Source organism: Mustela nigripes, chromosome 11 (genome assembly GCF_022355385.1).
Source record: "Mustela nigripes isolate SB6536 chromosome 11, MUSNIG.SB6536, whole genome shotgun sequence".
NCBI classification, from domain to species: domain Eukaryota; kingdom Metazoa; phylum Chordata; class Mammalia; order Carnivora; family Mustelidae; genus Mustela; species Mustela nigripes.
In genome coordinates this window covers 17,115,379-17,127,608 of record NC_081567.1, presented here as the reverse complement: position 1 = coordinate 17,127,608, position 12,230 = coordinate 17,115,379, and the positions used below count along the sequence as shown (strand labels likewise).

Genomic DNA, 12,230 nt, shown 5'->3' with positions numbered 1-12,230 from the left:
ATTGATTTTTCCTTCACTTAAAAATGAACATGATCCCAGATTAAATGAAAGTACGCATTTTAGGACTCCTTCTCATTTATCCAGATAGATACATACATACAAAAACACATGGATATTTATGTAAGGTTAACCGTAGTTCAGGCTGGTAGGATTTGGGGTAACTTCATTGATTTTTCCTTCACTTAAAAATGAACATGATCCCAGATTAAATGAAAGTACGCATTTTAGGACTCCTTCTCATTTATCCAGATAGATACATACATACAAAAACACATGGATATTTATGTAAGGTTAACCGTAGTTCAGGCTGGTAGGATTTGGGGTAACTTCTTTTTCTGCCAACATTCTTGGCACCTTTTAATACTACTTTGTTTTTAATAAGCACATGTCATTTTTGTAAAAATTATCCAGTTATTACTCTTTTGTAAATAAATAAAGACCTCTTCCCAGGTCTGCTTACAAGCCAATTTAGAAACCAATGATTTTTTTCCCCTCAGCTGCATTCAGCTCATAAAATACCTTTACCTTCCCAGGGAGTCTGAGACCAGAGATCTTTTTCATGATGACGTCTGTATAAAACAGCCACAGGCTCTGTGAGGTACCTGAGCCACTGCACCTGCTAGACCTAATGGGCTTCGCTGAACTCCTCTGCGGAAAGTCAAGCCACCCTCCTCACTGCTGACGTCCTGTCATGGGGTCCGGCTACCACCGTGCCCGCAACCATCATTCCATTCCTATCGCATTAGAGGATATGCAGATACCTAGCTTTGCTGCTATCAGCAAACTTCTACCATCCTGCCCTTTCCGTTAGGAAGTCGGTTTTACAAGTTTTACGGTTAGAGGACTAGATGTACTATTTTTCCTGGGACAGTACACCCAGTTAGGCTACAGTTCAAGTGAATATGCCTGTATAAATGTGCACTGGCTTAGGGAGAAGCCTACTCATACGGAAAAAACATGGGCTGTGTAGTCAGAACCGTGAGTCTGAACCCCATCTCTACCAACCTGCTGTGCAATTTTGGTCAAGTTACTTACCTTGCCCTCCCTGACCCTCAGTGTCCTCATCTTCCCAAACGTACGACGGGAGCAGATAGGACCTCCCTGGCCGGGCCGCCGTTAAACTGAACGAGGTACCGTGCGCAGCGCACACGAGGGCCCCTCAACGAGAACGAGTGTCCTAATGAAACGCGCAGACCTCCTGCTCCCTCTCTGACCCCAGCCTCCTTCCTCTCCCATCAGCCTCCTGCTCCTCCCTACTTCTCTCTACACTGGGAGTTTCCTCAGTCTCCACCACCCCTTCCCTCGCCACACCCCACCCCCACTGTGCCCCAGTACTTCTCCCAGCGCAATTCCTGTCTGGAGCCTCCCCCTAAGTACACATCGACACGGCATTTCTGGTAGCAACTTCCCCTGACCGCCTGTCCAGCGCCCCAGCCCCATAAACCACCACCACCACCACCACCCTCACTCCCCCTGCCTGTCCCCATCCCGTCTACTTGCGCAGAAGAAAAATGCCCTTATCAGAGCTTGCTGGCTCTGATAAGGCTCTGATAGTAAGACAGTGCTTACTATATTCGCACTCTCCAAATACTGCCATTGTCATTGACTAAGGTCTAAGGCCCACCTTGACCTTCCCGGATATTTTTTTTTTCAACCCTCCCTCTTTTGACTGCCTCACTATGTGCAGAATGCTTAAGAGGCACTGGAAATGCAGAGGCCTAAGACTCAGCCTGATAGGGACTCCTAAAGACAAGGAACTAATCCTCCGACCCACAGGCTTGGAGTGGGACCGAACGGAGACCAGAGGATTTGGAGTCTTTCTCATACTGAGCTCTTCCAGCTTCTGAACTGTTTGACACTTACTAGAAGAAGGTAGTCTTACCATTTCTATACAGCAATAACAAATATATCAAAATAATAAAAGCCAAAAGAAAAAACCTAAGCATAATAAAAGATGGTAACTGTTAAACTACTAGCTGGAAGGCCTCAAAGAGACGGTATTTAGGGTGACCTTGAAACGGTAGGAAGGTCTCACCTGCAAAACCGGAAAGTAGAGCAGAGCAGGCGGAAGAGCCTGAGCAAAGGGAAGTGCGAAGTGTGCCCAGTGTTCTGGGGATGACAGGTGGCTTGTTATGGCTAACGACATTCCAAATCAATCACCTTAAGCTTTTAATGGATCATCTTCAATCCGTACTGAGAGGACGAAAAGTAAAACTGAAAAATCCAAGGCCCAAGTGCTCTCCATCATTGTGCAGTAATAACAACTTGGTCTTCGGGGAGTCTGGGCAGCTCAGTAGGTTAAGCATCCAACTCCGGACTTCAGCTCAGGCCAGGACACAAAGCCCATCTTCCCGCTGGGCTGAGGATTCTCTCTCTCCTCCTCCCTCCGCCCCTCCCTCCCTCTCCTCCACTTCTCTCTCAAAACAACAATAAAACAAACAAACTTGGTCTCTAACAAAGGGGGCCCTCTGCTCTGAATCATCTGAGGTCAAAGTGCACGCTCCCAGCTGAGCTCCACAAGGTGGCTCGGGTAGGAACGCACACGATGAACTGCTAGGGGAGAACCTGGAAGCTGTCAAGACACTACGAGTGCAAAAGCAAGAGACGTGGCCTGACCAAAGTGGACAGAATGGAGAGAAAGGCTGGGTCAGAACACAAGTCAGAAGAGCACCCACAGGTGTACACGAAGGGACTAAAAGTGAAGAGGAAGTTAAAGATGACTCAGGTTTACCACTTGAGTGTCTGTGAATCAAGTCATGAACAGAACCAGGGCACGGGGCGGGAGGGGGTCACTAACCTGAGGCAAAGATGATGGATTTGGTTTTAGACGTGTTTGACCTGAGGTCTCCGGGACACAGGACGATACCAACGGCAGGAGAGTGAGGCCGCGTTCTCTGGGACACACAGGTCCTAACCGAAGCCATGAGAAAGACCAAGGGAGACTGAGCCAAGGCAGTCATGTCATGGGAGCCAAGAAAAAGTCCAGTGGTCGCCACGGGCCCAAAGGACAAGTCAGCGCCAGGACTGAAAAGAGGCCCTTTACACTGGCTCAGCACACAGAAGTTAGAGGCGATCCGGAAAGTGAAGACATGAGGTCAGTACACAACGGGCGTAAAACGTGCCGGCCGAGAGCAGCGGCCCCCAGCTCAGGAGCCCCTCCCTCCTCACCGCAGCCTGTACTGTCACATCTTCCTTGACGGGGACACGCACCGACAAGCCACTTTCGTAACAGCATCGAGACCCTTGTCCTGCCCCACGCCAACCCCCTGCATCTGAACCCAGCAGGAGCTGCCCACCCCCCACAGAGCAAAGTCTCCTGTCACCTTCCTGTCGGCTCTGTACCTGTCATCTCCATTCCCACCAAATCCAAATCACCCGTTAAGGAAACCCAACTGTCCCTGTCACCAGGTCAGAGGCCGCCAAACCGAGCTTGACCCTTTCCCTTTCCTTTATCCCCGGATTCTAGAATCAGGTTTTCAAGCAGTAAAAACTCTTACTGTTCAAGTCCTCCTCACCCCGATTCCATACCCAAGAACCGACCTTTGTCACATCCAGACATGCAAGGTATCATATCCGTTTCCCACACTGATCTAACCCTGCACGGAAGATGGATTCCTTCTCCTTCACGGGAAACACAAAGCCAAACTCCTGAGAGTAGTATGGAAAGCCCTCCCTGATCTAGCCATAAACCGCCTCCACGGCCTTCTCGGCAACTACTACTTGACAAAAAGCACCAGAGCCAAACCAGTCTATCCAATGGCTTGAACACTACACCGTTAGTTACAGCCTCCTCTTCTGAAATACCCTTTCTCTGCAAGCTCTCATCACAGGGAACCTCTCGGACTCCCATGCTCTAACGGCCCCGGAAGCACCCAAGACCTCCTGGCACTCCCACCCCAACGAAACTGTCACCCACGCCAGAAACCGTTCCAGGCTCTTGGGACACGTCAGTGAACAGAGTGAAGACCCCAAGCTCTAGCGAGTCCATATTTAGCAGGAGGAGGTAACAAAAAAAGACCTCATAAATAACGTTATGTATATAAAATGTTTAAAAATGGTAAATGCAGGGCACCTGAGTGGCTCAGTTGTTAGGCAGCTGCCTGTGGCTCAAGCCATGAACCCAGGGTCCTGGGGTCAAGCCCCACATCGGACTCCCTGCTCGGCGGGAGGCCTACGTCTCCCTCTCACTCCCCCTGCTTGTGTTCCCTCTCGCGCTGTCAAATAAATAAATAAATAGAATCTTTAAAAAATAATAATGAATTTTAGGAGGGGGCGGGAGCCTGCGGGCCTGCGGGGCCGGCACCCAGTTCTGAAAGGCAGCGCGCAGGCTGAAGATGCGATCACTGGGTGCGCGAAAAGAAGTCCTGCAGGGTGGAGCTGTCTCTTCCAAGAGCGGCGGAGGCCTGCAGAACACCACGTAGCCTTGGTCCAGGGACATGCAGGCAGCCCCGGCGACACTGCCAGCCCGGACAAATCACGTGAAAACTGGGCTGGAGGGCCCCAATTGCAGTAACTAATTGGTGACTGGGTCTTTAAAGTTCCATAGTTGGTTCTGGGGTATTGCGTTTTGAGAAATTCTTTCTAACCAAATGGCCTAGTCTGGCCCAGTCAGAGTCTGTTGTGAGGGGGCCTGGAGGGCTCATCATGATCCCTGGGATGGAGCCCCACATCGGGCTCGCAGCTCAGCGGGGAGTCTGCGTCTCCCTCTGCCTGTGCTTTCTAAAATGAATAAATAAAATATTTTGTAAAAATAAAATAAAATAACTTAATAATAAATTTTAAAAAATAAAAATAGATGGGGCGCCTGGGTGGCTCAGTTAAGTGTCTGCCTTCAGCTCAGGTCATGACCCCAGGGTCCTGGGACTGAGCTCTGCACTGGGCTCTCTGCTCTGTGGAAAGACTGCTTCTCTCTCTCCCACGTTCCCTGCTTGTGTTCCCTCTCTCACTATTTGTCTCTGTCAAATAAATAAAGTATTTTTTAAAATAAATAAAATGGTAAATGCTACACAGGGCGCCTGGCTGGCTCATTCAGTAGAGCACGCCAATTCTAGATCTCGAGGTCATGGGTTCAAGCCCCACGTTGAGCATCAAGCTTCCTGGAAGTAAGGAAATAAGAAAGAAGGTCAATGCTACAAAAAGAAGTAAAGCGGGCTGTGAAGGAGGGGTCAGAAGCTCCGGGGAGGACGTGAGAACCAACCACTGCTGTAGCGCTCGCACAGGGAGGGACCCTGACTGCGAGCTAGAGAGAATGGAAGGCCAGCGGTCAGGGAGCGCTCTCCCCTGGAGTTCTCCCGCAAAGGGGAACAAAGACATGGGGCAACAGCGGACCTGGCTAGAAGCAGTAAAGAAAGGTATTTACCATGAGAAGACCTGCCATGTTTGTGTCCTGCAAGTACCCAGCCCGAGAAAGTCCTCAGCACTCAACCAACGTTAACTCCTACACTTTCCCTTGACACCGGCGATTTTGTCATCTTACTGGCTCATACCAGATCTGTACAACTACCTGCAAACTTTTCCTAACCCTTCAAGACTCCGACGTGCCTCCTGGGAGAGCTCCCCTGGCACCTCTGCTCCGGAGTCCCCCTCGGCGGGGCTGCCTTTGTTCGCACGCATTCCTGCCCTCTCACATCACCACGGCCTCTTGCAATGGCTGCAATACAGCCCCATGCGCCCCGCGGGAACGGCTCCTGGAGGCCAGGCGCCACTAACCCCCGTGGGGTCAGAAAGTAACAAAAAAGCTCTCACTGTGCTCTGACTCTTGAGCCAGACTGCCTGGGTTTGAAGCCCCACTTCATCACTCAGCTGCAGTGTGGAAGGGCCCTGGATATTCTCATCCATTTAATGAGAAATAAAAATAGCATCTATCTCCTGGCATTGCTGGAAGAGTCACGGAGTTAACATGTGTAAAATACAGGGCATCCTCTAAACGCTATAACTATTAACTATTGTGTTATTATATTGTACCCAGAGTACCTAAGATTATAAGCTTGACGTCGGAAATCAATCAGTCATTTCACGAATGAATAAACTGAGGCATTAAAAAGCTCTGTACATTACAGTCTGTGTTTTCTTTAACTTTACCAGTAAAGTAATTTCGTCCTTTGAACCAGGTCATGTCTAATTTTCTCAAAAGCTGTTCAAGTCATTTCTTGATCACCGAACCTGCCTCCCAAACTAGCTCTAATTATGCGACTGCCTACAGACCCTCTGAGGACCGCGGACCCTTTCCCTAGCATCTCCTCACACCCCCACGGCTTCTTCATACCTCCCGCGCACGGGGGGGACCATGGAACAACACTGATGACCAAGTGTGACACAGCTCCTGAGTGGCCGAATCTAAGGTCTGATTTTGCCTCCGTTATAGTGACCACTCACCACTTGTTATGGGAATGCCACGGAAGGGGACATTCAAACTTAAGTCTTTGTAACCAAAACAATTTCCTAAGCAACTAGAGAACCACTAATTTAAGCAAGAGCTCGGTTTTGCACACCATTTCCACAATAACCAACAGCTCACTCGGTATTAGGTAACAACTTTTCAGAGAAGTAGTGGGAACCTCTGAGATATTACATCACTTAGGAACTCATGGGAATTCAACAAAAGCCAATGATTTAATCAAATGTACTTACGGTACAGTTGTTAGAGTAATTCTGGACTACACTACACATTTTTTTTGTTCTTACATTTTTATTTATTTAGTTGAGAGAGAGCGAGCAGCTGGAGGAGCAGAGGGAAAGGGACAAGCAGACTCCCCACTGAGGAGGGAGCCAGACCCAGTGCTCAGCCCCAGGACCCCAAGACCAGGACTCTAGCCTAAGTCAGACACTTAACCAGCCCCCATCACCATCTACCTCAGAACCAAACAAAATATATCCGGGTGGCGTTCCAATGATCTTCCATGATCTTCCATGTGAGACCCGCGCATGTGCGGATGGACAGGCCCCAACTTACAAATGGTTCAACTTTAGGAGGCTGCAAATGCAATTCACAATCAGTAGAAACCATACTTGGAATTTCGACTTTGGATCTATCCCTGGGCCGGCGACATGCCGTACAAAATTCTCTCGAGATGCTGGGCAGTGGCAGCCGGCTACGGCTCACAGTCAGCCCACCATCACCAGGGTCAACAACCGACACAGCCACAACCATTCTGTCCCTCGCCTTCAGTGCAATATTCAGTAAGTGACATGAGATATTCAACACTCTGATATAAAACGGGCTGTGTTAGATGGTTCTGCCCAACAAGCCACCCCTTGTACGCTTACCCGTTCTAAACACATCGAAGGGAGGCAAGTCAGGTGTAGTAAATGCATTTTTGACTGACAGTATTTTCAGCTTACAAGGGGTTTATCGGGACATAACCCCACTGTAAATGGAGGAAGATCTGTCCTGCCAAAAAGCACAGGCCTTGCAGTAAAGTGCCTTGGTCCAGATGCCGGCTCCACCCAGGAATCCTACAACTCCTCTGTCCTCAGCCCCTCTGGTAAAACTGGCAAGAATGTGGGCGCCTGGGTGGCTCAGTGGGTTAAAGCCTCCGCCTTCAGCTCAGGTCGCAGTCCCAGGGTCCTGGGATCGAGTCCCGCATCGGGCTCTCTGCTCAGTGGGGAGCCTGTTTCCTCCTCTCTCTCTGCCTGCCTCTCTGCCCACTTGTGATCTCTCTCTAAGGAATAAATAAATAAAATCTTTTAAAAAAAAAAAAAAAAAAGCTGGCAAGAATGTAACCTAGCAGGGTGGTCTTGTTAACCAGACCAGACTGACTGACACAAGAAAAACGATCGCTAGCTCACAGCAGATCCGTAATAAATGGTGTTATCGCATTATACCATGTTCATCTCATCAGGATTGAAGTTTTACAAAGACATGAAAAAGACTCAAACAGGGACTCCTGGCTGGCTCAGTTGGTTAAGCGTCTGCCTTCGGCTCAGGTCAGGTTCTCGGGGGTCCTGGGATCGAGCCCTGCACCGGGCTCCCTGCTCAGTGGGGAGTCTGCTTCTCCCTCTCCCTCCACCCCTCCACCCTGGCTTGTACAGGCGCTCTTACACGATCGTCTCTCAAATAAATGAATAAAATCTCTTATTAAAAAAAAAAAAAAAGGCGGGGGTTGGGTTGGGGCACCTTGTTGGCTCAGTGGGTTAAAGCCTCTGCCTTCGGCTCAGGTCATGATCCCAGAGTCCTGGGATCGAGTCCCGCATCAGGCTCTCTGCTTAGTGGGGAGCCTGCTTCGTCCTCTCTCTCTCTCTCTCTGCCTACTTGTGATCTGTCAAGTAAATAAATTAAAATCTCAAAAAAAAAAAAAAAAAAAAAGCGGGGGGAGAGGCTCAAACATGTGTCAACTATTACTCCTAAAAGTAAAAATGTTAAGTAAGAAATAAAAAGGCAAAAAAGTTCCTGGAATAAAGCAAAGGATGTGATCCCAGGGGGAAAATCTCCTCCTGTAGACACACACCAGGCAACGATTTCCTCGCATTCTGGTGACGAGGCCTGCCCCACCCACACCCCTGACCCTTGGATACCTACAGGATGTGAACCCCCAATGTGAGTGATGAAGAAAGGATCTGATGAGAAGGTCCTAATCTGGTCACAGTCACTGTGGCCACCCCTTGCCTGCTTAAGTATGTGAGGTCGAGCTTACAAAACGCTTGACTGGAAACTTAGTCCCAGAAAAAAATGTACATTGTAATCATGGAGTCAACTACTTTACAACAATTGCTCAGAAGTGGCCATTTTCATAATGTTCTGATTGCCAATTAAAATGAATTCTGAACGCAAGGATGCTGGGCTAGCTTAGTCAAGAGCTGGTAAGATTCTGCCAACGGGGGTCCTAAACCTCCATTCCTGGCAAGCTCCCTGAGGGGAGGAGCTTGTCTGCCCGTTCATCAGACATTTCCTAGAGCCTGGGGTCCGGTGGCAACTTAAAATTCAAGGAGAGATTTCGACACCCCTGTTCTAGGCAGCATCACTCACAACAGAACATTATTTAGTGTTTAAAATGAAGGAAATCTGACACATGCTACAACATGGGCGAACCTCCTGGACATCATGCTGAGTGAAGCCAGTCACAAAAGACCCAATACTGCATGATTCCGCTTCTGGGAGATACCGAGAGTCGTCAAATTCCCAGAGACCGAAAACAGAGCGTGGCCGTAGGGGATGAGGAAGAAGGGAATGAAGTTATTGCTCCATGGGTACAGTTTCAGTTTTAAGATGAAAAAAGTTCTGGGGATGGGGGGGATGTACCTTCACCACAATGTAAAAGTACAACGTGACTCTGGAACAACATGGCTTTGAACTACACGGGCCACTTACACACGGAGGGGTTTTTTTCCCCCAATAAAACAGCACAGCACTGTAAATGCACTTTCTCTTATGACTTTCTTAGTGGTATTATTTTCTCTCGCTTACTTTGCTAAGAATACAGTATAGAATACATACAACATTCAAAACAAATATTAATCGACAGGTAACGTTATCAGTAAGGCAACAGGAGACTAACGGTAAAGTTTTGGGGGAGTCAAAATTATAGATGAATGAGGAGCCTGGGTGGCTCAGTGGGTTAAAGCCTCTGCCTTCGGCTCAGGTCATGATCCCAGGGTCCTGGGATCGAGCCCCGCATCCGGCTCTCTGCTCTGTGGAGACCTTCTTCCTCCCCCTCTGCCTGCCTCTGCCTCCTTGTGATCTCTCTCTGTCAAATAAATAAATAAAATGTTTAAAAAAAAAATTATAGATGACTTTCCACATGGGGGGGGGGGCAGAGCCCAAGACCCCCACGTTGTTCAAGGGTCAGCTGTACTTAATGCTACTGAACTGTATGTAACACCTAAAAATGGCTAAAATGGTACTTTTTATGTTCTATGTATTTTACAACTTAAAAAGAAGAACCAGGAAATTAACGTAAGACTAAATGAAGGAAGCAATGCGGAGTACTACCTTCATCCTCACGCCGTGTTCTATCTCCTGCCTCCGGATTGTTCATTAAGGGACTCCTACCACCACATTTTACAGATGAGAAAGCCGGGCCTCCGAGAGCTTGGCCCATCGGCCGCTGCACTACACACCGCACCTGCTACCCGGGGCTGCTCAGCATTCACGGTGCCTTTTACCCGCTGGTTGGAGGCCGCGTGAGGACAAGGGCCACGACCGAGGTCTTCTTTCGATGCCCAGAAGCTAACGCAACACCGCACAGGCCCCTTGAATGTTTTAAAAAGTCGCACTGGCCCGAGCACCTGCATCACAGATGTCATCATGTCCCTTTCTCTACGAGGTCCCCACAGCACTGAATGGTCAGCCTTAGCACCGCTCCCCTCCCCGGGGTGCTCCAACACAGCCTGGGCACTGCAGCGCTCCCCCTGGGGCGTGCTGTGTACCCGAGCTGGGGCACATAAAGGGTCGGACAATTTCGCCTTGGAGGGCACCGAAGCCACGGCTGCGGGGCGGTCGGGCTGGGGACGCAGGATCCCACGGCAAAGCCTCCTAGACCGGTGCGAGCACAGAAGTCGGAGCAAGCGCCGGGGGCGGCCCTGGGTCTGAGAAGCGCGGAGAGCGGCCTCTTCCCAAGAGGTGGGTCCGGAGCGGGACCTGCGAGAGTGAAGCTTCCCGGGCAGGACCGGGGGAAGGCCGGGGCGTGAAGCGGAAGCAGCCGCCCGCCGCGTGTGAGCGGCCCCACTCGGACTCCGCTCCGCACCCCCGGCCAGGCGACCTCTGCGCATCCCCAACCGGTTTCCTTCGCTGTGACACCACGGCCAAGCCCCCATCGCACCCCTGACAGAGGCGCTGGAGGCAAAGGGCCGAGTTCACACCGTGCCCCCGTCACTGAAGAGTGACCTTGAGCTCGGTAACCAGCTGCCCGGTGCCCCGGTCTCCCCCGGGTCAGGAGAGCGCGACGGAACCCGCGTCACTCACTCGCCCGGGCCCAGGCACACCGTCCGCCGTCCACGCGCGGCAGCGCCGCAGGCCAACAGGCTCGGCGCGCAGGGACGCAACCCCCAGAGGCCGGGGCAGTGCCCGCTGCGCCGCCAGGTCGCTCCCAGGCCCGACACGGCGCTGGGGGGAGGGGAGCGCCGAGCCGGGGCGGCCGAGCCCGCACGCGTGTGTCCCCGCCGCGCCCGGCACGCGCCTCTCCCCGCCGCGGCGAGCAGCGACGGTCAGCAGTCCCGGGGCCCGCGTCCGCCCGCTCAGACCCCGCACCCGCGAGGCCCAGGCCCGCGGCCACTTACCATGCTGGCCGGGGGAGGGCGGCTCAGGTGAGCTGGCTCTCGAGCTGCGGACACGTCCCGCGCGCACAGGTCAGGTCATGGTCCCCGCAGGCTCGGGAAGTCCCCCGCCCAGGCCCAGACAACCGCCGCCCCACCCGGGCCCCGCGGGGACCCTCTAAAGCGAGCGCAGCCCCCCGGCCCGCCTCATCGGGGACCCCCTGAACAATTCATCCAGAACCACCCGCCCGTCCCCAGGAAAACGGCAAAAAGCAGGAAACGGGGCTCGGAAGCCGGGCAGAGGGCAGCGGCTGGGGGGGGGGGGGGCGGGGCGCCCCGCCCGGGCCCGACCCCCGAGGGGAGGCTCCGGGCCCAGGCAGGGGCTCCCGGCCTCCGCGTCCAGAAGCGGCCGCGGGCCCGGCCCCGAGGCTGAAGGGGCGGAGGCCGAAGGGGCCCCGGCGGCGCGGCCCGGGCGGCCGGCTCAGGGAAGGGGCCCGCGGGCCCGCGCTGTCCTCGCCGCCTCAGCCCGCACGGCCGCCGCCGCCGCCCCCCGGAGCATCCCGGCGCGCGCCCGCCCCGGAGCCACCCGCTCGCGCCGCGCGGCCGCCCCCGACCAACAGCCCCAGCGCGCCGGAAGTGGCGAGCGCCCGGCGCGGCCCCACGGCGCGGCCGCCGGGCTGCGGCGCTGGAACCGGACCAATCCGGAATCGAGCGGGGCGGGGGGGGGGCGGGGGGCGGGGCGGGGCCGCACCTGACGGCTCCCGCCCGGCCCCGCCCCGCCCGCCTGGCCCCGCCCCGCCGCCCGTCCACGCGGGCCGGCGGCCATGTTGGTAAAGGGCGCGGGTCGGCCATCTTAGTAAAGGGGCGGTTTCCCTTTCGCTTCGCGAGCCCATTCATTCCGCCGGTCTCAGGGAGCGTCTTCCACGCGCCGGGCTCCGGGGGCCCGGAAGTCCGTGGCCCCCAGCCTCCGCCCGCGTGGGGCCGACGGGCCTTCAGTCCACGCGTGCTTGAGCCCTGCCGTGGCCCAGGCGCTAGGACTG

General features: G+C 53.2%; 1 protein-coding gene across 3 annotated transcripts in view; it reads right to left on the bottom strand.

The window, feature by feature from the left end:
• XPO6 (exportin 6) overlaps window positions 1–11,514 on the bottom strand; it is a 98,486-nt gene extending 86,972 nt beyond the window's left edge. For 2 of the 3 annotated variants that reach the window (XM_059415065.1, XM_059415064.1), the window contains exon 1: window positions 11,215–11,514. In XM_059415065.1, the coding sequence (XP_059271048.1) occupies window positions 11,215–11,217 (3 nt within the window). In that variant the 5' untranslated portion in view covers window positions 11,218–11,514. The remainder of the gene's footprint in view (window positions 1–11,214) is intronic. The other variant, XM_059415063.1, reaches the window with a different exon arrangement.
• Between the last annotated feature and the right edge of the window lie 716 nt (window positions 11,515–12,230).